The 27,752-nt window shown below is 36.0% G+C and overlaps 1 protein-coding gene across 2 annotated transcripts; it reads left to right on the plus strand.

Annotated features, from left to right (window-relative positions):
• The first annotated feature begins 709 nt into the window (after positions 1-709).
• On the plus strand, positions 710-24,642 carry LOC111503757 (protein disulfide-isomerase TMX3). Of its 2 annotated transcripts, XM_023158153.2 has the most exons (7): positions 710-755; positions 826-909; positions 14,770-15,034; positions 15,084-15,412; positions 15,477-15,919; positions 23,982-24,177; positions 24,355-24,642. In XM_023158153.2, the coding sequence occupies exons 2-7, from the start codon at positions 873-875 to the stop codon at positions 24,375-24,377; spliced, it is 1,293 nt and encodes a 430-aa protein (XP_023013921.2). In that variant the 5' UTR covers positions 710-755; positions 826-872; the 3' UTR covers positions 24,378-24,642. The 2 variants fall into 2 exon arrangements, with proteins under 2 accessions (XP_023013921.2, XP_074036813.1); XM_074180712.1 differs by having other exon boundaries at positions 710-909.
• The last annotated feature ends 3,110 nt before the right edge of the window (positions 24,643-27,752 follow it).

Below are 27,752 nucleotides of genomic sequence, written 5' to 3' on the forward strand. Positions count from 1 at the left end.
CGATTCTGACTATTCTGAGTACAGGAATAGCAATACTATGAGTCTGGGGTTGTTTGTTTGTTTATTATTACTGGAATAATGCTCAGTAAGATACTTTTTAAGTAGAAATACCTACTTCTACGAGTGTGACAAATGTTGTTATAATTGATAAATTCACTTCATAGGTAAACTATTAGAAATAATAAAAATCCATCTGGCCATCTTTAATGGTAGTGCGTGAGGAAATTCGGTGTTTCTGTAGATATTCTGTGGCATTGGGGATTCGAAATATGGAACAATTTCAAAAGGATTTCATTGATTCGAAAACTGCGAAAACCGCGAGTGCAATGCATTGATTTCTATTAAACTGGAGATGAAAGAATTTCACATTAGGAATTATATTCGTCAATTTCATCAGAAGCATATGCCACTGGATATTTTTTTTACAATTAAGTATTTTAAATGTTTGAATTAAATAAAAAAAATACAAAGATCATGATAATGAAAAAAGTAGGTATATCAAATTCATTCAATTTTAATTTGCAATGTATCGTTCAATGAATAGGTACACCATAGAATCTCAAGTTTTTGATCACAAATTTAAAATAATCAAATCATATCCTTTGTTGGGATTAGGTAGGTTAATATTTCGAGAATGTTTTTAATAAACATTGGGGATTTTGTAGAACCTGGATTGGCAACCCTGGACACAAACACAAATCAGCCCCTTCCGACGGGAATGTGAAGAAAACACGGTTAGAAGGGATTCCGACGGGGTGGGTTAGTATAATCAAAAAAATCAATATTTGATGTTATTATGTACTCGAAGGATTGTTAATTTTTTAGATATCTGTTATCCGTAAAGTTGAAATCTTTCGTGGTTGTGGTGTATAATGCGTTTGCTGAATGTAATATTTATATTACAAGTAGGTGAGTTTAAAGTGCAGTAGGTAAAGTTCATGTCGCGTATGCTATGAAGTCCACATAATAAAAATTTGTGTAAAAGTGTATTTTAGAAATCCGGAATGATGAAGGAAATATTCAGTTTAATCCAAAATTGCAAATATACATGGCAAAATCAAACAATTTAAAAACCTTTTACTTCTGCCTGACTTGACATAACCACAAACCATATCGAAGAGGACTTCACATATATTTTCGAATTTATATAGGTATTATTTATTCATCATTTAAAAAACGCGTTTATATTTAATGACAGAAAATTTCAAATTGCAGATACCTATTCAATCATAAACCATCAAAAGCCTGCTATCTATCTATATCTATTAGGAAATATAAAACAGGTGAACACTGGTTACCTGGTTAATTCATCAACAAATAGCCCTTTATCTATTGGCAATAATTTCAATTTTGTCGAAAGAAATTTTTTAATAAATTAGTTCTTGTGACTTATTTCCCTTTCAAAATTTACCATATTTTTGTATAACTTTGTAAACATCCATGTTTATTCAAAATCTATTTCTCCGTTAACCAGCTGTCACCCCCTTAAAAAAACAAGCCTCGGAAGTCGAATCTTGTGCGAGATAAGGACTAACGAGCTCTTACTGTTTAACGTGCGATCTCTAGTACGTTCAAAATTCCAAAAGGAGTTTATTTACTTCGAAATAACTCAAATAGTTTTCAAAACATTACCATCAAGAAAATTATCTATTCTTATCATATAGTTAAAAAAAATCTGTTTTTCCATTAACCAACTGTCGTTCCCCTACGAACGACAACCCTCAAAAAGAGTCGAATCATGCGCGGGTAAAGGATTAACGAGGTCTTATCTTTTATCTTGCGATTCTTAGCACGGTGATGTTAGGCCTTTTATGATGAGTATTAATTGTCAGAAAGGTAGTTGTTTTTTTTTTTCGGCAAGAATTTACCAAACCTTCTATATAGGTACGTTGGGAGAAATGAATGTTTCCAGATTCCATTTTGATATATTTATTTTTCTATACTCCAAACATTTGTTAATAAATTGAAATGGATATCATTCATAGGAACGCTACACAACATTTCATATAAAAGAGTAATGATATACAGTGTGGTCCACTAAGTCTGCAACAAATGGGAAACTTTTTTATTATCGATTTCTCAGAAAATTTTATTCTTGACAAAAGTTGGTGCATGTTCCAAAACTATACCAAGTGTACCTGAAATGACTTTATGACAAACACCATATAGGATAGGCCAAAAAATATAAATTTCGTTCAAGAGTAAAGTACGCTTATTTCAAAAAATATAGAAATATGTTGAAGAGATAGGCTGCTTAGAATTAAAAGTTATGTTCAGATACGAAGTCATGGCCTGCTATTCGAATTTTTTTCTTTTGGAAAGTTTTGAATTACCCCCATATGATACATATTTTTACTATTTTGATATAATATGTATTTGAAGTAGCCACAATCAAATCAGTTTGGAGTATTTTTTATCAAATTGAAGTGTATTTGTAAAATTTACTTTGATTTGTATTTTTTTACGTGACCGTCAACTGCATGTTTGTTGCAACGATATTTAACAGAACTCTAGAACAAAACAAATATTCTTTTTAACGAGGCAAATACTTTACTAACTAAATGTTCATATGAATAAACTGTCAATAAAAGTATAACATTTCTTTTATTCTGACAGCAATGCCTCAACTAGAACAGATATTAAAAAACAATCCAAAATCTATCGCGGATAGCCATGAACAAAAAACACATACACCCAAAAACAATACTGTAGTTTGATAGTGTGGCTTCTTAAAACTTGCCTGTAAAACGTTTCCATATTTGTCCTTGATTAAAAATGCCTCGCCCAGTAATATGAACGTTAACTGAAAAGGCAGAATTAGTTTTAATCTGTGGTGATGGTTATAAAACAATGCGCGAAACTGCAAATATTTTCAACTAGCGGCATCCAGACAAACAAATTTGCTATTCAAGTGTAAGTAGAATTTTAAAGAATTTCAAACAGACCGGCTCACTAGAATATAAACATACTACGGAGCGTACAAAACCTGTATGCACAGAAGAAAACCAGCTTGACGTACTTCAAGCAGTAGTAGAAAATCCTAGAAGTTCCACCCAAGAAATTAGTGATTATACCGGCATAAAAAAAACCTCTGTGAAGTGTATTCTCAAGAAACATAAGTACCATGCTTACAAACCTACATTCGTTTGTACATTTCAAGAAAGAGACTTTGATTTGAGATATGATTTTTCCATTTGGATTCAGAGTGAAATAGAAGAACAACGAGATTTTCATCGATGTATTCTGTTCGGAGATGAATCTACTTTTACAACAAATGGGGTTCTATCATCCATATTTGCACTGTGAAGTTCGATGGAAGTAACACTCCACAGTCTTTATGCTCGGTCGTGGAAGATGGTTACCACACACCAAAATCTGGATGCCGCTGGATCTGAAGATCGTTTCCAACATGCTTCTCACAATTCTCCAGTCCAGCCTGTCGAGCCCAGAGGCTAATTTCGGGATCGCCAACTCCACGAGATTCTGGTCGAGCATCGTCTCCTTCAGTCTAGTAAGACTCCTCCAGACATCTTCATAGGACGGTTTGTCTCGAGAATGCCTTTTGGTCACCAAGTAGAAGATGTTTCTCTGACCCTTCCTCAACTGTAGCACTCCTCCGACTTCTGGTTTCTGTTCTCGTGATGTTTGAAGCTGGCCGAATTTCTTGTTGAATACCACAGCGATGCCCTTGGACATTTGGAGATCCTCTGCTACGCAGTGAGCTAGGGCGTAATCAACTGGAACCTTGAAAAGGTCTCGTGGCTCTTCTCGAGTTACCCCATGTACGACCTTCTGTCCGTTCGAGTATAAGGACATGAATTGCTGGAACGTCCTTTCATCCTCTGGTGGTCTGAGGGCGCGAACTTGGTCGTGATTTCCAGCATAAGGAGCCAGTCTATTAAAATGGACGACCCTGGGCTTTCCTCGAGGTGGCTTGTGGATTCGGTAGACGAGGTCATTAATCTTTTTCATGATTTTGTACGGACTTTCCCACGAGTTCCGCAACTTCGGTGATAAACCACGGCGGCGCTTAGGGTTGTACAGCCAAACTAGGTCGCCGATTTCGAATCCTCCAGCATTCGCCTTGATGTCATAGGCCTTTTTCATCCTATCGCTGGCACTCCGGATGTTCAGACGGACTCGTTCATGAATGTCGTCCATTCTCTGCCGAAGCTTGCTGACATAGTCTTCCCCCGCAGTGTCTTGTTCTGGAGGCATCCCAAATTTTAGGTCGCAAGGAAGCCGCAGCTCTCGTCCCATTATAATACTGGCAGGGGTTTGGCCGGTTGACTCGTGCACTGCCGAACGATAAGCCAGCAGGAACAGGTGGAGGTATTGGTCCCAGTCTCTTTGATGGTCAGAGACTACCTTGGACAAGTGGCGGTTTATAGTCCTATTCATTCATTCCACCATTCCATCGGACTGTGGATGTAAGGCTGTGGTTCTGGTCTTTCGAATGTCCAACAGTTTGCATATTTCTTGGAACAGGTTGGACTCAAAATTTCTGCCCTGGTCCGAATGCAGCTACAATGGGACACCGAATCGACATATCCATTCCTTTACCAGGACGTCAGCGACGGTAAAGGCTTCCTGGTTGGGCAGGGCATAGGCTTCTGCCCACTTGCTGAAGTAGTCCATGGCTACCAGGATGTATTTGTTCCCATGGTGGGACTCTGGGAACGGGCCGGCGATATTGATGGCGATTCTCTCGAAAGGACTACCCACGTTATACTGGCGCATTGGAGCTTTCGGTCGTATCCTAGGTCCGTTACTGGCAGCGCATACAGCACACTTTCTGCACCAGTCCTTGACGTCGGCTTGACAATTAACCCAGTAAAACCGTTGTCTTACTTTCTGGAGGGTCTTCGTTACTCCCAGATGTCCTCCAGTGACTCCATCATGGATTTCTTTGAGCACCTCCCGTCGTCTGCTCCTGGGTACCAATGTCTGGTGCCTTTCTTCTGCACCGTCTTCAGACTCCAACACCCGCTTCAGAACTCCGTTTTCCAAAGTAAGGGAGTTCCATTGTGCCCAGTAGGACTTAACCGCTGGCGAATAACCTGCTACCTCCTGCCACGTTGGTCTTTGATTACTTTTCTTCCATCCGATGACTAAACGAAGATCTGGGTCTTTCTCTTGGTCTTCCTTGATCTTATCATCCTTCCAGTCGTCGTCTAGAGCTGTGGTTCTACAAATAGCTGCCTCCTTCTCCTCTGCTCGTCGACAATGTGAGCAGTCATCGGGGCAAGGTCTCCGTGATAGGGCATCTGCGTTTTTATGGCTAGTCCCAGCTCGATGTTCTATTTCGAAGTCAAATTCTTGTAATCTCTCAATCCAGCGCGCTACTTGGCCCTCGGGATTTTTGAACTGCAAAAGCCATTTGAGAGCTGCATGGTCCGTTCTCAACATAAATCGTCTTCCATACACGTATTTGTAGAAATGCTCTACACCTTTGACTACGGCCAACAGCTCTCGCCTGTAGTAGCTGAAGTAGCCAATAACTTTCTCCTGTCCATCCTGGATTTGAGAAAGGACTGCTCCAAGTCCCACGTTGCTGGCGTCCGTATCCAAAATGAACTTTCCGTCAGGTAAGGGATAGCTCAAAACGGGAGCGTTGATCAAAGCTCTTTTCAGCTTCTTGAATGAGTCTTGGCATTCCTCAGACCACTGGAACTGGATCTGCCCTTCTGTGAGGCGAGTCAATGGTTTGGCGATGTTGGCAAACCCCAGCACATATCGGCGGTAGTAGGTGCATAAACCAAGGAAGCTCCGAAGCTGATGTATGTCTTTTGGAATGGGCCAATCCTTAACTGCTTTGATCTTTTGTTCGTCTACCGCCACTCCTTCCCCAGAGATAACGTGGCCAAGGTAACGGACTTCTTTCTGGAACAGATGGCATTTCTTGGGACTCAGTTTTAATCCAGAACTCCTCAGACGCATGAACACCTCCTCCAGGTTTTTCAAATGATCGTCGAACGATTTTCCGACCACGATTATATCGTCGAGATACACTAGACACGTCTTCCATGAGAGCCCTTTGAGAACCGTCTCCATCAATCTCTCGAAGGTCGCTGGAGCATTACAAAGCCCGAATGGCATAACCGTGAACTGCCACAATCCTGAGCCGATGATGAAAGCTGTCTTTTCTCGATCTTCTGGGGCCAATTCAACTTGCCAATATCCACTCTTCAAATCCAAGGTCGAGAAAATTGTGGAGCCGGCTAGCGTGTCTAGAGTGTCGTCGATTCTTGGTAGAGGGTAGCTGTCTTTCTTTGTCACGTGATTTAGTTGGCGATAATCCACGCAGAACCTTGTCGAGCTGTCCTTCTTCTTCACTAACACGACTGGGGAAGACCAGGGGCTGTCAGAAGGTTCGATGACTCCTTCTTTTTCCATATCGCTGACTATCTTGTCTGCCTCTTTTTTCTTCGCAAGAGGGAGTCTTCTAGCTGATTGCCGGATTGGTCGGGCATTCCCAGTGTCGATTCTATGCTGAACCACATTCGTTCTGCCGCCATTTCCTTCTCCAATGTCGAAGATTTCCTGGTACTTCTTGACTAACTCCCTCAGTTTTGATCGGTGAGTTGGTGGTATGTCCTTGGAGGAAATGTCAATCAGCTTCTCCAACTCTTTAGGCAAGTTGTTGCCTTGGCTAACAGAACTGCGTACACTCCGTATCACAGAGGAAATGGACGAACAGTGCCCCAGCATGGTTCCTTTCTTCAAGGTCACGGGAAAGTAGTTGACATTCATGACCCTGACTGGCACAACTTTATCAACACGCAACAGGGGCTTCCCCAGTGCGATTCCTCGTCCAATTTTCTCATCGTGTAGCTTGGGCTCGAACATTACCACCTTGCCGCTGCTCGCACTTCCGTCCAAGCGAGCCTCCAGGATGGTTTCAGCCCTTTCCGGTACGCACACGTCTTCAGCCAACAGGACCCTGATCGTCTCTTCGTTTCTTCCATGAAGCACCAACTCTTCTCCGCCGACACGTAGGACGCCGTCATGGAAATTCAGCTCGAACCCTCTGGAATTCATTATGTCCATTCCAATGATTGCGTCGTGCTCGATGTCCGCCACCAATGCACGATGTTTCAATTTAGTGCTGCCCAACACCAATTCAATTGGTAGTTCTCCAATTACAGTGGCTGGCTCCCCTGTTGCGGTGCGTAGCTTCCAGCTTGACGGTTCAACTTTTGCCGGTGCTTTGGCAAAGGTTGGCCCGAGAATGGTTCTCGTCGCACCTGTATCTAGCAGCATGGTGCAAGGCTCGTTGTTGATGAGGCCGTCTATGAAAACACCTTTGTCTTGTCGTTGGAGAACGGCAACTTATGCGTTTTTTACGGGGGCTTGCTGGGTACAGGTCGACGATTGCCCCTTCTCATCGACCCCCTCTAATTTTCCTGATTTGGTGTCGATTCTTTGAAAGCTGGACATTTGCTACGCACATGTCCAATTTTCCCACAGTTCCAGCATCTTATATTTTTCCTCTCAGGCAAAACTTCTTTCATTACTTTTCTGATAGTGGCCTCAATATCTGCAGGCACTTGTCCATCTTCCCCGATAGCTCGAACTTTGCTCTGACTCTTGCAGGATTGTTTTGCAGCTTCAAACTCCAGAGCGCTTGCCAGTGCATCCACGAGATGTTTGGGATGAGCTAGCGTCAAGGCCTGTCTCGTTTCTTGGTCGCGAAGTCCATCCAAGAATGCTTGAACTGCTAACCGCTCCATTACATTTTCGGGTGTAGCAGGATATGCCAGACGGACCAATCGAGCTATGTCGGCTTCAAACTCCTGTAGGGATTCTCCTGATTTCTGGCAGCGGTTCTTGAGCTGTGAATGGTAAACGTGCTCTAGATGGGCCTGTCCATACCGCAGTTCAGGATGCTTTACAAGTTGGTCATAGTCTTCCTGTTCCTGGGCCGTGAGGGTTTGCAGGATATTCGTTGCTTCTCCACGCAACGCCAATGTTAATGCTACCGCCTTTTCTCCTGCATTCCATCCATTTGCTCTGGCCGCAGCTTCAAATTGTCGGCGGTAATTTGCCCAAGGAGTTTTTCCGTCGAACTGGGGCGGCTTCATAGAGAGCTTTCCTGGTTCAGAACTGAGTTTGACATCTTTCAGTTCCAGAATTGAGTTTTCAGTAACCGTTTCTGTGGGGTGGGCGAATTAACAATTTGGTTTTGCAACTTGCCAATTGTTTTTTTCATATTGCTGATTTCTGCCTCGAATTCGCCTTTGATTTCATTGCCTAACTGTTTTCCCATTTTCTTCATTTCTGCTCCGATTTCATCTTTGATCTCCCCTTTGATTTCCTCTCTGATTTTGTGTATCTCTGTCTCGATGGTTCCTATCCTCTCTTCGAGTAGGCTTGCCACACTACAAAGCTCTTTCTTCAAGCCTTCTGCATTTTCTAGAAGTTCTTCCTTCAAGCACTTCGAATTTTCCAGAAATTTCTCCTCCAGACTCACCGAATTTTGTTGAAGTCCATCGAGTTTGCTCATTATTGAACTCCAATCACCCCCAGAAACTTCGAATAAATATGTTTCGGGATCTTCTCCTGATTCAATCAAGTTGTCCCATAGTCTCTTCTGGAGTACTGATTTTTTTCCGGAGGAATCTAGTTCTCTCTCCTCCAATTCTTGCTTCAATTCGGCGACTTTCAAGTCCACTAGGCGCACTTTTCTTGAACACATTTTATCTCTTACTGTCTATTTTACTCAAAACTGAATATGTCCACTTATTTAATGGAGTCCGAAACACTTATTTATTTTCACAAGTCTATTTTTCGCGAGAAAGGTCTATCAGTTTATATTTCCGTCGTCCGGTACGGTCCGCTTCGCGAAACACAATGAATCACCAATCTATCTGCGCGAAAGTGCGAAAGTTTTATAGTCAATTTCACTGTGATACAAAAATTGTCCACCAAGCGCTCACAAATTTATTTTGAAAATCCACTTCTGATCACCAATTGTAACGAATTAAAGAATTAACTGTCTTAAACAAATTTATTTTAACAATACTTCACTATCACAACTAATTTATTTACACTACTCAGTAACTAACGCTTAATTTATCTTCACCGTTTGTTAACCGCTCGATTCGCTTTCTTGGTACAGACTCCTCTTCGGGACGACGAGCGATGTTTTTATATCGTCAACGAACGTTCCGGATCCCTCTGCGGATTTCGGGACCCATCCGGAGTTTTCGCGGTATTTCGTGATGCGTCATGCGTCGGTCAGGGCCGGCTTCAGATTCATTACAATACATATGTCTGAAAGTTGATGGTCAATACCCCACGAGAGGCATCGATCATAACATATTGTTGACACGATTTGATATGACATCTTTGGAAAATAGGAGAGTTATCCTTGGTATAAAATTCCTGCATAAATTACTCAACAACAATATTGACAGTACGGTTCTTTTACCCTAGATCAATTTTTTAGTACCAAGAAGTGAATCTGAAATTCTATTGCGAAGCATCACACACAAATATTATGCTACGATCACCATTGAATTTTATGTGCAGTAGCTTCAATAAAATCTGTGAACACTGCGATATTCATTTCGACTCTCTGAACGCCTTGGTATCTTGTATCCATTATCACTTGTAATACTACTATAAATAACTTTTGTGTCAGTACTGTAACATTGCATGATTTGTAACTTTTTGTGTTATATACTCAATTTTTCATTCCTCTTTGAAATTATACTTATACGAATATTTTATGTATACTTTTTTTAGCATTTACTTTTATACATTTATATATTCCATTATTTTTAATATTTATTCCATATATACTCTGTAATAATAGCATTTTCTGTAACGAGGTACTCCTGTTGAAAATAAATCGCTTTTTTATTTTTTTTTATGACGAATGTCTTGCCCATTCTACTATAAATGTTTCTCAGTGGCTGAATAGGACATTTCGTAATAAATGGTTAGGACGAAATACCGATCCTCGATGGCCTCCTCGTTCTCCAGACCTTACACCTCTAGATTATTTCTTATGGGGATACTTAAAACAAAAAGTATACAGAGATCACCCTTTTAATAATGTTGATGAACTTGAAACTTCAAAACGAGTTCATTTCAGAAATATTCCCGCTAATGTGTTGCGATCTACATTAAACGAATTTTATGAGCGAACAATTAGATTCATCGAAAGAGAAAGTGGACATACAGAGAGGCTTTGATAATTTTTATTGTTAGCACCTGTTAAGTTGATAACACATTGAACGCCACGTACAAAAAAAATGTGTCCACTGGGGCCACTCATTTTAAATATCAATTTAATAAAAAATGGTACTAATTTCATCCACTACATATGAAAGTTTTCAAAAAAATCATTTTTTTTTTAGTTTTTAGATGCGCGAGTTACATACAACTCACGGAGCCTCAATACCAAAATCATGACTCAGGGCCACGTGCATTATAGATGACTCATGTCCAACATGTTGTGACCTATAAAATGTGGTGTTCAAATAATCTGTTCCTCAGTTGCCGTTGTTAGCTATTGAAGTAGGGTGTATGTGCGCGTCAACATACGTTGTTTCTGAATTATTTCAAAATTATGGCTCGAAAATTCATGTCTTACGAAGACCAACAAAAGCAGCTTCAGCAATTGCATGATACATATTTTGATATGAGCGACGAAGACATAATAGACCCATTCGAAGGCGAAAATTCTGATAGTGACTATTATGTTTCGTCAGAAAATGAATCCAGTGACAGTGATTTCGAAGAGCCTAACCGAAAAAAAATAAAACTCAACAAAGATACTGACAAAATGCGAAATTTAGCGATAGATATTCATATTGATGAAACCATTGAAAATGTAGTTTTTCAAAATAATACTGACTCTTCCAAAACTTATGACGATGATGAGCGCCCTGCAGAATTACAGTTCACTTGGATACTATAAACTGCGGAATCTCACCACTATAACTACTACTACTATAACAAATGCACATATCTTATACAAATCTATAACCAACGACAAAATAAACATGACACAGTTTAGAGAGGAGATAACTAGAGGTCTGCTCGAAAGAGAGGTGCAACTTCAAGAAAATATTCCAGTTGAAGAGGAAAGGCGATGTGCACTAAAAAAAAACTCAATAAGAAGGAGATGCTGTGTTTGTTATGAAAATATGTCAGTAGAACATGAAAAAATATGAAAAAATGTAAGCAAAGTCCCTATAAATGTGAAGGATGCCAAAATTTTTTTTGTGTTGAATGTTTTTTTTTAAACATAAATATGTAAAACAATAGAATTATTTTTTCATATTTCAATATTTTGTACTGTTTTTCCAGCATACAAACTATTTTTGTAAATGTGTCAAATAGTTTTAATAAAAAAATAAAGTGGTTCCTGTTTCACTGATACCTCAATTTCAACAAGTCCCATGTGACTAACTCTTACATAAAAATATGGGCTAAATTGAATGAGTTAGTCCTCAGGCCACGCTGAATGCATTTTCTTATGATTTATATAGTGACCGTGAAGTATATTTAACTCGCAGAACGTAAAGTCGATTGTGTATGTGGAGTTGTATTTACCTCACGAAACTTGGTGACTTAAACACACCATGAGTTATATATAACTCACATGGCGTTCAATGTGTTAGTTACCTACTGTATTTTTCTGTACTATCGCTTATTGGTTCTTTTTTGTTCATGGCTATCCGCGATAGATTTTGACAGTTTATTCATATGAACATTATTCTCGGTAAAGTATTTGCCTCGTTAAAAAGAGTATTTGTTTTATTCTAGAGTTCTGTTAAATATCGTTGCAACAAACATGAGGTTGACGGTCACCTAAAAAAATACAAATCCAAGTGAATTTTACAAATACACTTTAATTTGATAAAAAATACTCCAAACTGATTTGATTGTGGCTACTTCAAATACATATTAAATCAAAATAGTAATAATATGTATCATACGGGGGTAATTCAAAATTTTCCAAAAGAAAAAAAAGTCGAATAGCAGGCATAAAGCCATTTCAGGTACACTTGGTATAGTTTTGGAACAACTTTTGTCAAGAATAAAATTTTCTGAGAAATCGCTAATAAAAAAGTTTCCCATTTGTTGCACACTTAGTGGACCACACTGTATAATACTTCAATTACATGGAACACTATATCATCCTCAATGACCTACTTCAAAGTTTCGGAATAAGACATTCGTCTCATTACCTCATCAGCACATTTCAGCACTCATTTCATTCATAGCATTACGATTTTATGCCAGTGGAAGAGACAAATCTACTCATATCATGATGACAGTATGTAAAAACATTCATACACTTATTTGATTCAATCCAGCCAGGGTAGGATTTAGAGGAGAGCAGGCGGGGCTACTGCCCCGTGACCCCCACAGGAGAGGGGCCCCCACAATAATGTCCAAATTTTGACAGGTCAGCAACTTTTACGTTTTTTCTACCAAACATGTTTTTGCATTTTTACTAAGAATACTTGGTAGGAAACCAGATTAGGACATGGACCAATAAGAAGCACACAGAGTACTGGGCAAAAGTACACAGTAGAACCTTCATTAGGGAACCGTCCGAGAAAAAAACCGAAGGACTACTTCAATATAGTAGCGATCGGCTCAGAATAATTACTGGGTTACTAACCGCGGTCATTGTCCGCTTAGAGGACACCTGAATAAAATGGGGCTGTACAACGGAGACCTCAGCTGCAGATTATGCAACGAAGGGATCGAAACAGCTCTACACATGAGAATGTGAGGCACTGAATCGTAGGAGGCAGACAATATATGGAGGTACGAAATTACTTCCAGAAGAATATGACGAACATCCAACACGGAACCTTTACAAACTAGTATAGGGAACGAGACTGATGGAATGGGTGTCATGAGAAGATGGGAAAATAAACGCAATAAGCCCAAGAGACTGCAGTGTTTTTTGGAAACTTGGACTAAATGGACAAGTCATACAGCTCCCAAGGTACCAAAAAAAAGGATACTTGCACAAACAATAGTATTGCCCTGATTGCAATTTTCGATTTGATCGAGCATTTCAATGGCAATACTTTTTTCAATGTGTAATTTGTACCCATGAGTTAAAGAGAAATAAAATATTTGAAAAAATCCGAAAAATAATTAATAATTAGGGGCCTCCACTCCTTCAGACAGACGGCTCTGAATTCAGCCATAGGAATCTTTCCAAAATCAAGCAGGTTTCCCAATCACCAGAAATGCAATACTCTTCTCGACCTGCGTTTCACCAACCAAAAGTTGTCATTTTCAGGAGACGAAGTTTTCTTCAGTTTTTGGAAAAAAGTTTTTCGCTTTTCACTACTTTAACTTTATGTAAAATATATGTGAGAAACTGCCCAAGAAAGAAAGCAATCTTCTTTACAAAAATGTAATTTTGGAGGGTATAACTATTTTTCAGGTCAGCAAATTGTTCTCAGTAGACATTGTTCTCGTAATCTTGTAGGAGGGCAGGTCGGGTCGACCTACAAGAATTTCCGCCGACCTGTAAGGTTTATTTTCAATTTAATGAGAAATGTGGAATTATTTCATACTCAAACGGTGGGGTTTGGAATTTTTTTGTCGAAAATGATTGACCTGGTCATGATTCATGTCTGTGAGACCCGACATGCAAGAATTTCCGCCGACCTGCAAAATGTATTTTCAATTTTTTAAGAATTGTGGAACTATTGAATGGGGGTTGGAAATTTTTTTCTGTCAAAAATGAATAATCCGGTCGGGATCCATAACTGGCAGATCCGACCTGCAAGAATTTTTGCCGACCTGCAAGTTTTATTTTCAATTTCATGAGAAATTTGAATTTTTTTATACTTAAAGTGTGGGGTTTGGAAATTTTTTTGTCGAAAATGATTAACCTGGACATGATTCATGTCTGCGAGACCCGACATGCAAGAATTTCCGCCGATCTGCAAAATGTATTTTCAATTTATTAAGAATTGTGAAATTATTGAGTGAGGGTCGGATTTTTTTTCTGTCAAAAATGAATAATCCGGTCGGGATCCATAACTGGTAGACCTGACCTGCAAGAATTTCTGCCGACCTGCAAGGTTTATTTTCAATTTTATGAAAAATGTGAAATTTTTTCATACAAAAAGGATGTGGGTTTTATTTTTTTTTTGTCGAAAATGATCAACCTGGAAGAGATTTATGTCTGGGAGAGCTGACCTGCAAGAATTTCCGCCGACCTACAAAATGCATTTCGATTTTTTGAGAATTGTGAAATTATTGAGTGGGGGTTGGATAATTTTTCTGTCGAAAATGAATAATCCGGTCGAGGTCCATAAGTGGCAGACCCGACCTATAAGAATTTCTGCGGACCTGCAAAGTTTATTTTCAATTTTATGGGAAATTTAAAAATTTTCCATACTCAAACTCAAAGGGTTAGTTGGAGTTGATTTTTTCTGTCGAAAATGAATAATCTGGTCGAGATCCATAACTGGCAGACCCGACCTGCAAGAATTTCTGTCAACCTGCAAGTTTTATTTTCAATTTTATGAGAAATGTGAAATTTTTTCATGCTCGAAAGGGTGGGGGGTTTGATTTTTTTGTCGAAAATGAATAATCTGGTCGAGATTCATATCTGGGAGACACTACCTGCAGGAATGTCTGCCCTCCTACAAGATTATGAGAGCAATGTCTACTGAGAACAATTTGCTGACCTGGAGAGTTATACCCAATTTTGAAGTAATCCGAAGCTGAGTTGATCTTTAAGAATATATAAAAACACTTTCGTTATTCCAGGCTCTTTCATAGGAGTGTCACATTCATCTTCTAAATGGATATTGGAACTGGGTGATAATTTCATTGATGTTCGTCGAGACGGAGGATATTGGCTAGTAAAGTTCTACACTCCATGGTGTGGCCAGTGCAAACGTTTGGAACCAATATGGGCACATGTTGTCCAGGCTCTCAAGAACACACATATACGCGTGGGAAAAGTTGATTGCACCACTTTTCCAAATATTGCCAAGGCATTTGACATTGCAGTTTATCCAACAATTAAGTTGTAAGTAATTTTTTTTTTCACAAATCTAGATAACTATTGAAAATTGTAGAATAAAAATGGATGAAGAATTTGTTTTCAAAGGTGACAAAAATGTTGATGAGATTGTTAACTTTGCAATACGGCTATCAGGACCACCTGTACAACATGTTGCTAGATCTGAGAGTTTGGCAAATATCAAAAATATGAATCAGTTATTTTTTATGTATGTAGGAGATCAAAAAGGACTGTTATGGAACACATTTTATGATGTTGCGTCAAAGATGCAAGCACATGCTTTTTATTACGCAGCTAGTGAAGACTTAGCCAGGGATCATGTTGATATTCATACACTCCCTGCTGTATTTGTTCATAAGGAAAACTCACATTACTTCTATACAGGTGTAACGATTTGAGAATAAGTATCATTGAGGTTTATTTTAGTGAACATTGTGGTGCTTTTCAGTTGGAGAGGGCAACTTCAAAGATGAAGCTGAGCATCTGAATTTTTCAATGTACAATTGGATAAACGAGGAACGTTTTGAAACATTTCCTAAAATTACAGAAGGAAATATCGATGAAATACTCCTAACAAAGAAGTACATCGTACTGGTAGTTGTGGAAGAAAATAAACTTTTCCAGATTCCAAAGGAGATGCTTGAATTTCGAAATACGGTTGAATCTCTGGTTAGGAGGAAAAGAGATAAGTACCATAAACGTTTTCAATTTGGATGGACAAGTAACCTGGAACTGGTTAATAACATTGCAATGCAAATTGTATCATTACCGTATTTGTTGGTATTGAATTCAACTACTTTCCATCATCATATTCCAGAAGACGATCCCACTGAAATGACCCCAGATGCAATAGATATGTTTCTTGAAAGGGTCTACAATCAGACAGCTCCAGTAAGTTTATATATTTTACACAGAAATATTCTTACTTTATCGACTTCACATTATTGATAACTTCTTCACAAATACTTTTCCCTACTTCATATAAGTTTTCATTTCTTACTCATTCCTTTTCAGGAAGCGATAGAAAAAATGGGTTCACAAATATTTTCAACTTGATTTTTTTTAACCACCTTCAACAACAACCTTCAAACAAACGTTTATTTTTTGAATTATTCATTTAGGTGCAAAGTCTGTATTGAAAATGAAAATTTGCATGAGTACTATTTCGATATTGGGAATATTTTCGATAATAATAATCAATCAACACAGTGAATAAAAATATTTGGGTTTAATTATAAATAACAATCTAAATTGAAAGGGTTTACAGAAATCTTGAGACCATTATAAAGACATAAAGGGTGTTTCAAAATCGAGCCTCACCATTGGGATCTTGGAAACTATGAGAGAAACGAAGATGGTTATATTGGAGCAAAATTGCGCATAACAATATATCGTTGAGAAAGTTCTGAAATACCGAGTATATCCGGAGATATATGGAAAAAACAGGAATTTTGGAAAATGGTTTTTATTTTTTTCTGGCTCTATTTTTACAAGGATTCGAAAATGAATTGCACTTCTACATTGCCACTTTTTCCCTGCTACATAATGGTGTTTTCAGATTTGCTATCCGACGTTTCGTCTTCCGGCCACCATCATCAACTTTATTTTTCCTTATGGGCACTACATTGAAATCTTTCTGTTTTGAATAGAATCAGATTTTACCTTTTCAATGATGTATCATAAGTCATCATTCTTTTTCGAAAAATGGGAGATATTGAAAAAAATCAATTCTTATCATATTAGGCTTTGATTTTGATGTTACTAAATTTGACTTTCAATTTGTTACACTCAGTGACATTATGTTATTGTACAAGTCATTGAATTTTTGGTGAAAAATGGCTTTCACTGATGAAGAAAAAAGAGATATGATACAAATTTATTACAAATACGATAGAAACAGTGTATCCCGAAAGACGACAACCACATCGAACTATGTTCAAGTTATTGGATCAAAATCTCACCGAGTTTGGTTCATTTGAGAAGCTGAGAAAAAAATACGGAGACAGAATGGACCAGGAAACTTGAGAAAATTTGATAAAAGAGGTATGTATGAGGGAAGTTAGACATTGTGTCGTTTTCAATAAAAATTAATTTGCAGATAAACATGACCCGCGGAAATCTACACGTCAAATTTCCTTCAAAATGAATATTTGTCATACAAGTGCTTGGAGACATCTCAAAAAAAGCGGTTTAAAATGTTACAAAATACACATATCTCAAAAATTGCATCTAGGTGATCCCTAAAGGCGCTTAGAATTTCGTAATTGGCTAATAAGAAGACCCGATTTTCCTGTTTTCCTGGAAATTGTAATTTGGACAGATGAGAGCACTTTTACAAATTGTGGGATATAACAACCTCTGGCAGTTCCGAGAAATTTGACCTCAAGTGCGATTTAGAATCAACGTGTGGACAGGAATTTACAAAGATAGAATTTTGGGTTCTCATTCATTTGACGGAATTCTGAATGGAGAAACCTGTCACCAGTTTTTAATGTCGATTTTCGAAGACTATTTGGATAATCTACCTTTGGCTCACTATAACAACATCTGGTTTCAACGTGATGGTGCTCCACCGCGCACTACCAGACGAGTATCTAATTACCTGACTGAAAGGTTTGGTGATAAATGGATAGGAAATAATGGCTGGTGAGGTAGCCAGCAAGGTCTCCAGACTTAAGTGTTATGGATACATTCTATGGGGTACACTGAAAAATAGAGTTTATGGTCAGAGGGAATATCAAAATATTGAGGACCTTCAACACAGCATTGTTCGGAAGATTAAGGAGGAGGCAAGTTAATCATGCAGTGAATAATATTCGAAGAAGGGGACAGTTGTGTTATCATGAACAAGGCCAGAATTTTGAGTATTTGCTGTGATTTACTTTTGTCTTCAACATTTTAGTTAATTATTGTTTTTTTGTTTGAAGTTCTATTTTCATTGAAAAGGACACAATGTCTAATTTATCTCCTACACACCTCATTTATCAAATTTTGATTGTTGATTTTGTCTCCGTATTTTTTCATTGGCTTTTCAAACGAACCAAACTCTGTGAGATTTTGATCCAATAACTTGAACATAGTTCGATGTAGTTGTCGTCTTTCAGGATACAAGTTTAAATACATTTCCGATGTCCTAACACTGTTTCTATCGTATTTGTAATAAATTTGTATCATATCTCTTTTTTCTTCATTCGTAAAATCCATATTTCGCAAAAAAAAACAATGACTTGTACAATAAGAAAATGTCATTGAGTGTAACAAATAAGTCAAGACTAGAAACATCAAAGTCAAAGCCCATTATGATAAGAATTAATTTTTTTCAATATCTCCAATTTTTCAAAATCGAATGATAACTCTCAATATTTCGCTTCATAACAGATAGATAGATAGATATCTTTATTTACTTTACAGAGTATTTGTAGTCCTATATGAACACAGTGGCAGAATACGTTGTCTGCAAAAGTACGTCAACAAAATACAAAATCTTAAATCTACATACACTTCAGGAAATATGGACTGTCAAAAATCACACAAGGAGCTTAAAAAAATAAATATATAGTAGTAAATGCTGAAAAAACTAAAATACATCACACTTTTTTTAGATACATCATACACTGACTAAAATTTTTTGACTAAAGAAATTTGATTCAAATGGAACTTTTGCATTTTTACACGTTTTGAAAAAATTCCTGAATACTGTAGGGCTCCTACAACCTCAATGTTGCGTATATTTTGGAGGATTCAGTTATAGAATTTCATCGCTTGATAGATGGTGCTACGCTCATACAATGCCTTAATGTGAATGGGATATGCAAAATCATTTTTATATCTTGTTTCATAAAAGTGGGTTTTACGGTATTTCTCGAAAAGATTTGGGTGAGCAATTAGAAATTTCATTGTTTCAAAGATATATACTGCTGGTGCAGTGAACAACTTATTTGACCTAAAAATTCCCCTACAGGAATCTCTAGAATTGTTATAAAAGTACTCATACCGCTCTTTTTTGACACAGACAAACTCTACATAATTCATTACTTGAACCCCAAACTGTTATTCCTAGCCTCATGATTGAGTAAAAATTTGCATAATATACTGTTAATAGTAATCGATGATACAACATTAGTAACCCATTTTTTGGAAAGAAAGGTTTTGGCTTTCTAATTCTCCATATTTATAAAAAAAAATGTGGGAATGTTCCTAAGAAAGAAAGAAAGCAATTGATGTCATGAGTAGATTCAACCATTTCGAACTTACGTATTCGATACGAAAAACATAATAAATGAACACCAACACCACTATGAATGTATTGCCTTATCAACATTTTCTTTTGAATAACCTAGAGGAAAAACACCAGGTTGACTCTATTTCTCTGAAGCAGGGGTCGGCAACCCTTCAACTAAGAGGTGCCCATGTGTAATTTTGAACAAAGCCAAAGTGCCACTATAAAAAACTGTATAATTTTTATACAAAAATGTTGAAAGTAATGAGGAAGGTAACTAATAAAATGAAAAAATGATCAACAATATTTCAAAAATTTCAATCAGAAAGGAAACATATCTCATGAGATGTTTTAAGTTTGATCCTTGTCCTTGAGTTTTTCGCAGAAGCTTTTGTATTTCTGGTTCATGTCCAGTTACTTTTTGAATTACACACGCCTCTGAATTTTCTGTTGCTAGCCGGCTTTGATATTGATTCAAAACTTGCTCACACATAAAGAATGATCCGAATGCTGAAAACCTTGCAAATATCACTTTTTTGAGGCAAATAAATTCATCTGGCAAACTAGCCCAGCAATTCAGTATTTTGTTCGATTTATCCTGAGGATCACCTTTTAAAACTCTTCTTATTTGCACAAATTTTGTCTTCCATAACTCGGAATTCCTAAATTCAATATGCTGAAGCTCAAAATCTTGAATTTACATCCATGTGAAAGAAGAACCATTAAAAGGAATGCTGGTAAAATCCTTTAAGTTGGGTTTTATCGAGAAGGAGACGATGTGACAATGACCATTTCAGCAAATTCTTATTTCATGAAGTCATGTAATTTTACATTTCCTCATTAAATGCAGCATTATCACAATTATAAAGGTTGAGTAGGTATTTCTTTAGATTTGGAAAGTATTTATATATATATATATATATATATATATATATATATATATATAAAATACTTTCCAAATACCTACTCAACCTTTATGTATGTATATATTATGTATATATATATATATATATATATATATATATATATATATATATATATATATATATATATATATATATATATATATATATTATTAAAGGGGAACTGTCGGAAGGTAGGTTGCACTATATCGTTTACTTGAACTATACTTAATATTTATATATATAAATATATCCTTATAACTTAAGGTTTAGTTCACCGAGATGCTTTGTAGTATCAGTTAGGAACATTAACTTACAAATTCATTCTTTATTATCTAGTTCAGGAAAGAGCTTGATTTTTTGCAACAAAAATGACCCAATTTCTCCCAAACATTCCACAAATCTGTGTATTGCAATGTAGTTGACAACTTAAACCAACGGTATCCATCACGGATTTTAAGCTACCGCTCGAGATCTGCGCGCATAAACATATTTGATGAATGATGCAATGAAATTTCAAAATTGGTCGACCAAGGCGAGCAGCAAGAAGATATACGAATCCTTTATGCGGAATAACTATAAAAACAGTTGAATGGTACTGAAACATATATATCAAAAACAAAAAATGAATTACAGCCATAATGGCTGTAAGCCTAACTTGTCTTGTATTTAATATAATAATCTTCATCAATCTCAAGAAACAACAAATAATCAGTAATATTAATTTCATCAAGTTCATGAATACTGAACCTAACTAAATGCCGACATCCAGTATGTAAATGCTCTTAGAGAATTTCTGCATACTTTGCATTTTAAAATTTATTGTAGTACAAGAAATTTTTGGCTTAATTAAAATATACAGTGTGACCCATTTTTAATGGAAATACCCCCCTAAAATTTGAAGTTGTAAACCGATTTTAATAATTTTTTTTTTAAATGTCAAATACTAAAAGGTTCACGTTGGGACAAAATTTGAAATGTTTATTAAAGTTTCAGGGCATACTACGATATTTTTTCTTAGTCGAAAATCGGGATTTTTTATTAGCGATTTTTTTATTAAAAAAATCACTACGCCACTGGATTCAGAGTGCCTCTATACAGGTGTGACCAAAATTTCATGAAAAAATATTCGTTATTAACAAACTCACACAGCTAACATGAGAATATTTTTTTATGATTTCAACAATAAAGTGCCGCCAGATGAAAAAAAAAACCAAATAGCGTAAATATTTTTAATGAAAATAACGGAATTACATTGAGTTTTCACGCAAATTAACTAAAACTAAGACCTAATATTTCAATTTAAATCTTAGTTGCCATGGAAATGATAATACAGTGTGACACTTGTAAAAGATTTAAGTGTACTATTGTCAACAATATTCACCATACAGTTTTTCGAATTATTTTGTGTCATGGCTGCAAGATTGAGCGTAAGAGAGAAATTTGAAATTGTACGCCTTTCGGGAGCTGACGTTAGAAGTGCTAGAGAGGTTTGTAGAGTATTTGATGAGAGACATCCAGATCGTCCTCGTATTAGCTGCGGTACGGTAAATAAAATAAATAAAATATTCAATGAAACTGGTGCAGTATCAAAAAAGATGTTGAAAATTAATCCTGTACAAAGACGAAACAGGAATGACAGGAATGATCAAATCATTTTAGATTATTTCGGAAATAATCCTAATGCCAGTGTAAGGAATGCCACTTTAGATTTGAATATTCCACAAGAAACTATTCGGAGATGTCTCAAGGCGAAGAATATTAAACCTTTCAAGCCAAAATTTTTACACACACTTCAAGAAGGCGACTAAGCAAGACGCCTGAAATATTGTTTATGGGCCCAAGGGGAATATTTAAACAATAGAAATTTCCTAAAAAATATTTTATATACCGACGAAGCCACTTTCACTACAAATGGAGTAGTGTCATCACAGAATTGTCGCTATTGGGCAGCGGATAATCCTAACTGGGTAATAAACTGTGAAAGCCAGTATTCCCAAAAAATCAATGTCTGGTGTGGGATATTGAACGAACGAATTATTGGTCTATTCTTTTTTGAGGAAAACATTAATGCGCAGAGGTTTCTAGAATTTTTAAACACACAGTTTTGGGATGCTATTCACGAGCTGCCAATCAATGAACGATCAAATTTAATTGTCCAGTTAGATGGGTGTTCAGTTCATTATGCCAGAGCTGTGAGGCAATGGCTTAACGAACATTTTCCTAATCGATGAATAGGCCGTGGTAGTCCGTTTATAGAATGGCTACCCAGGGGACTTCTCACACAAAAGGTTTACAAAAACCGCTCAAGAGATAGAAATGAACTTTGTGCAAGAATTCGACAGGTATGTACAGATATAAGTCCTCAGGAACTAAGGAACGTAATCAGAACATTCGTAAGCGCTACGACACATGTATGGAAATACGTGGTGGATTAGTAGAGGCTACTGGAATATGAGTTAGAATTAATTGTTGCACTCATTCGAAACATTTCAATAATTAGTTATTAGTTACGTTTATTAAAATGTTTTGCTTCATTGTTAGTTGAATTGTGTGAATGTAATTCCATTATTTTTCATTAAAAATATTTACGCTATTTGTTTTTTTTTTTCATCTGGCGGCACTTTATTATTGAAATCATAAAAAAATGATATATTGAGACTGTTAGCTGTGTGGGTTTTCGAATTTTTGAGTTGTCATAACTTTGTTAATAATGAATATAATGAATAATGAATTCGCTAATAAAAAATCCCGATTTTCGACTAAGAAAAAATATCGTAGTATGCCCTGAAACTTTAATAAACATTTCAAATTTTGTCCCAAGGTAGACCTTTTAGTACTTGACATTTAAAAAAAAATTATTAAAATCGATTTACAACTTCAAATTTTAGGGGGGTGTTTCCATTAAAAATGGGTCACACTGTATGTTGTTGATTTCAATTTTCTGACACTACAATAATAAATACTTACAAAAGTATTTTCTGAATGATTATGTACAACATTAAAAAAATGTGTGAAAAATGCACATAAAAACACCCCTGTCAAAAATGTATAGAAATACAAAAATATAGAAGATCGGGGGGGGGATCCATTTCCAACTGTGGAAGTGATATTTTTCAAATTATAAAGTCGCAAAGGACCACATTGGTTTATTCAGAAACTATAACAAGCTTAAAACGACTCAACTTATATCTGATGAACGCTCACCTAAATCATGTTGACTTCGCTGTCAAAAACCAACAATGTCGAACAAGGTGTCACACATTGACAGTTTCTAATAACTATACTTGAAATTATCAATCTGAATATATTATCAATTTTAAGATACAAACAGAACAATTCTATATAATTGTATCCCTATTTAACTATATAATCTTAAAAACTAACATTCTTTATGGCTATTTCATACAACAAATTTATACTTTATGTTTTACTAATGTTATTAATACACTGGCCTGTTACTTGTTGAAATTTGATAACAATATCCATGATAATAATAATAGAATTTTCTCAATAAATTTTATTCATGATAAGTTTTGCTACACGGTAGCTTCATTAGTTGGACTGGCATGTACCCGTTTAGGCAATGAAGCTACTGGATAGTAAATGGAATGTTCATACACAACACTTTCACTTTAATCCTTTGGACCACATTTTTTTTTACCAAGCAAAAAATAGAAACTCTGCATAGTATTTTTATGATTTTTGGTACCGATGCTGATGCCCTATCTATTGTCAATTATGAGTTTTGACATAAGCACTAGAGCGCGCCATAGGCCTCAACTTATATTTCAATTAAATCATAATTACACCATAATCATTATTGTTATAGCTATATGGAGGGAATGACTTGGCTGTGAGACTTTATAGATCCTATTTCAAAGCAAGAACAACTTTGGGTGATAGATGGCGCGGAAATCCGGTATTAACAACTGTTTTATTGGCATTGCCTTTGGGATTTTTATCATTCATTTTGTATTCCTGTTGTTGTGCAAATATATTGGATGCAGAGGAAGATGATGAAGAAGGTAAATTTACTAAGTATTAGCTGGAAAAATTCAACCAAAATATTCATATATATAGTTGAGGGTGTTTTCGGTTTCTTTTTCTTGTTGATCCGAAATATTTTTGAGCATAAAGAACCAACAAAGCCAGAAAACAAGAAATAATATTACTCTTTTAATACTAATGATTTTTGTTTTCAGAATGTCACGAGAAGAAAGATTGAATGAAATATAAATTATTTGAATTTCATTCCAGCTTGGATTATTTGAAAATCTATTTACTAAACTGCAAAGTACTTCAAGGAAGATTCAAATTTGCAGCAGTTTTGATTTGATTCAATGTGACATCGTTATGCTAGTTGAGATTGATTAATCACCAAGATGATTCTGAATTCAGATGTACACATGATAATTACAATGATGAGCCAGTATTGATGTACCTTTATTTTGAATTTGTATTTTATGAATAAAACTGTTTATTCATATTGACTATGACTTTTAACATATTTCGACAGACGAATTTTTGAAAAAGTTTTCTCACAACGGTAAAATTAAACTGAAGAGTATATTTTCAGGAGAGATTAATTTTTAGGAAAGAAAGGTTTTGGCTTTCTACTTCTCCATAATTTTTTTGGAAGATTCCCAAATTTTTTTGTTTAAAGATCGAGAAATAGAAATCCGAAACCTTTCTTTCCTGATAAATTTCCATTAAAATTTTGTAATTTTTCATACTCAATTCTCTATCCTTATCTAGTTATTTCACATAGCTTGGTAGTTAGAATTGGAAACTCTGGCATAAAATGAATCTATTGAAGATACTTTTCCCATACTAAAACAAAAATACTGTCTTTTAACGCTGCTGTGAGAAAAGTGTTTTCAATAGATTTCACAAAGGTTAAAAAAAAATCATAAAGGGGTTTGATGATTGACGTAAGTACTCCTTTTTTCATAGAACTATATTTTTATAATCTATAATAAATATCACGTATTACAGCTCATCATACTTTGTCTGTGAGATTCTTCCAGTTAACATACCGCGCAGAAAGCTGAAGTAAAACCATCAGGCACCTGTGCAACGTCTTCCATTTGGAATATTCGTAGCAAGTAACTTTTCACATATGAAAAGCTGAAATTACTTTCATTTGGTCGAGATGACCACCGACAGATTGGTTTCGTAGTATTAGTTCTTCGTTACTGCCAAATTAATTCCAACTGGTCGTAAGCTCTGCGTGCAGTTGTACCACTGCGCCACCTGCGGACCAAGTCAGGAAGTAACTCCACAAACACGTACACTGGGGTGGGAGTCAGAATAGTATATAGGAAGTTACTTGTGACGAATATTCCAAATGGAAGATGTTTCACGGGTGACTGATGGTTTTACTTCAGCTTTCTGCGCGGTATTAGTTGTTATTTTTCCGTCGGGTATAATAATAATAATACGTCTTTATTATTTTCCACATACAGTACATATATATTGAAAAATGTTGTAAAATAAAGAGCAAAGTTCATTTTCTCCAATGACGCAATCACTTACTTCATCAGGAATATGTTCTTCCAAACTCTATATAGCATATTTTTCTTCAATAATAATAAGCTAGTGAATATAGACAATATATATGGTATACATAAATTACATTAATAGCTATATTTTGCAAGGATTTAGGAACGGAGTTGCGCAACTTATAAATTTGATATGTAAAGGAACGTCTGAATGTTTCCGTTTTAAATGCCGGTGGAGATAACAAACCTCCGAAATGAATTTCCGTGGAAGTTCTATATCCAACCACTCAATTTCAAGAAATTTGTGAGATATTATTTGATACTTTTCTATGCCGCATATCAATCTTTAACAAGTTTTGTACTTTCTGGATTTTTTTACTGTAAACATTAGTCAGATTTGGACCATATAACGAATCCGCATAATTAAAATTTGACAAAACTAATGTTTCACATAATTTTATTTCAACACTTCTTGGAAAAAATTGTCGGTTCCCATAAATCAATTTTAATGAGCTATATGCACGTCGAATTAACTTATTGATATGTTTTTCGAATCTTAGATCCGATTCTAATAGGACTCCTAAATTGTTGGCTTCATTTACTACAGTTAACAAATTATCTATGATTTTAACGTTCATTTGCTGCGTTTTAGCACGATTATATATATGCAGAACCAAACAACAATAATTTTGATTTAGTTGAGTTGATCAATAAGCAGTAATCAGAAGCTGAATCAATGAATGTCGCTAATTCCTGATTTATAGTTTCACAAGCATTATCCACTAGTGGGGGAGGAACTGTAATAGATTTGGGTGTCATCTGCATAGACGTGAATCTTACATAATTTCAGAGATTTGATCAAATTGAGAGTGTATATAGAAAAAAGCAATGGGCCCAGGATAGAGCCCAGAGGTGCCCCTGATTTCAGTGTCAAATATTCAGATTGGATCATTTCAATTTCTACACACTGCTCCCTCTTACTTAAATAATTTCGTAAAAGAAAGAAACCTATATAGCCCAAAATGATAAGTAGCAAGTCTGTATTTATAGTGTCAAATGAAGTCTAAAAAAAATAAAATTGTACATTGACCTTTGTCGATAGAATATCATCTACAATATCAAGTAAGGCAGTAGGCTATGACCTTTTCAGAAGCCAGATTGAACAGTGGGCAGTTATGAGAAATTAGTCAATTGCTCATCCCCCTAAGAACTTTGTATTCTGCAGGTTGATCATTTTTGGGTAGAACCTTTACTAAAGCCTTCTTCCAAACTAACGGGACGACACCATGCATCCAGGCAATAATTTATAGTATATGTGATATACGGAACAATAAGAGGGCAACATAGCTTGATTAGCGTAAGAATCAACCCATTGCATTTGATTTAACTTTACATATATTGTCATATACGAATGTGTCATATATTTCTTTGAACTCAAAACTAGGTGGTACAATGTTGTTAAGCCTGTAATAATCCGGACGATGATCAGAAGGAGCAACATTTGGAATATAATTCACTAGAAAATCATTAATCCCACTAGGATTCTTTAAGTTTTCCCGAATTTCACCCCTTCTCTCATTAACAAAATTATATGATCTAAGTGTCTGCCACATATTCTTTAACGCAGAGTTATTAAATTGATGAAGAAAATAAGCCTTTTTTTCTCTTATTATAGCTTGATTTGTATACTTTTTCAAATCCTTATAAAATTGTAGATGAGCTGGTTACTGTGTATGCTTAAATTTTCTCAATACTTTATTCCTCTCGCGTAGCGTTTGTTTTATTGTAAATGTTAGCCATATGGGGCTTCATTTTTCGTTATTCTAGATGTGACTATTGGAGGATGCCTATTGAGTAAATTTATTAAATAATTTACCAAGTATGAAACTTTTTCATCTACACTATTTCTCAAATCATTAATGAACAACGCCTGGTCAAAATTTTTGTTATATCGATGAGTGCACATCTTTGGGACTGTAACCCTTTTCAATTTAAGTTTACAATAGATTATGAAATGGTCAGAAACCCCATGTTCAACTACTCCCTTTTCAATCAAATGCTCTTTCCTAATGTAATCAAGAAGAGTCTCTGAAGTGTCT

This window comes from Leptinotarsa decemlineata, unplaced genomic scaffold (assembly GCF_025532065.1).
Source record: "Leptinotarsa decemlineata unplaced genomic scaffold, Ldec_3_MD MMD2_tig00026299_RagTag_RagTag, whole genome shotgun sequence".
In the NCBI taxonomy this organism is placed as follows: Eukaryota; Metazoa; Arthropoda; class Insecta; order Coleoptera; family Chrysomelidae; genus Leptinotarsa; species Leptinotarsa decemlineata.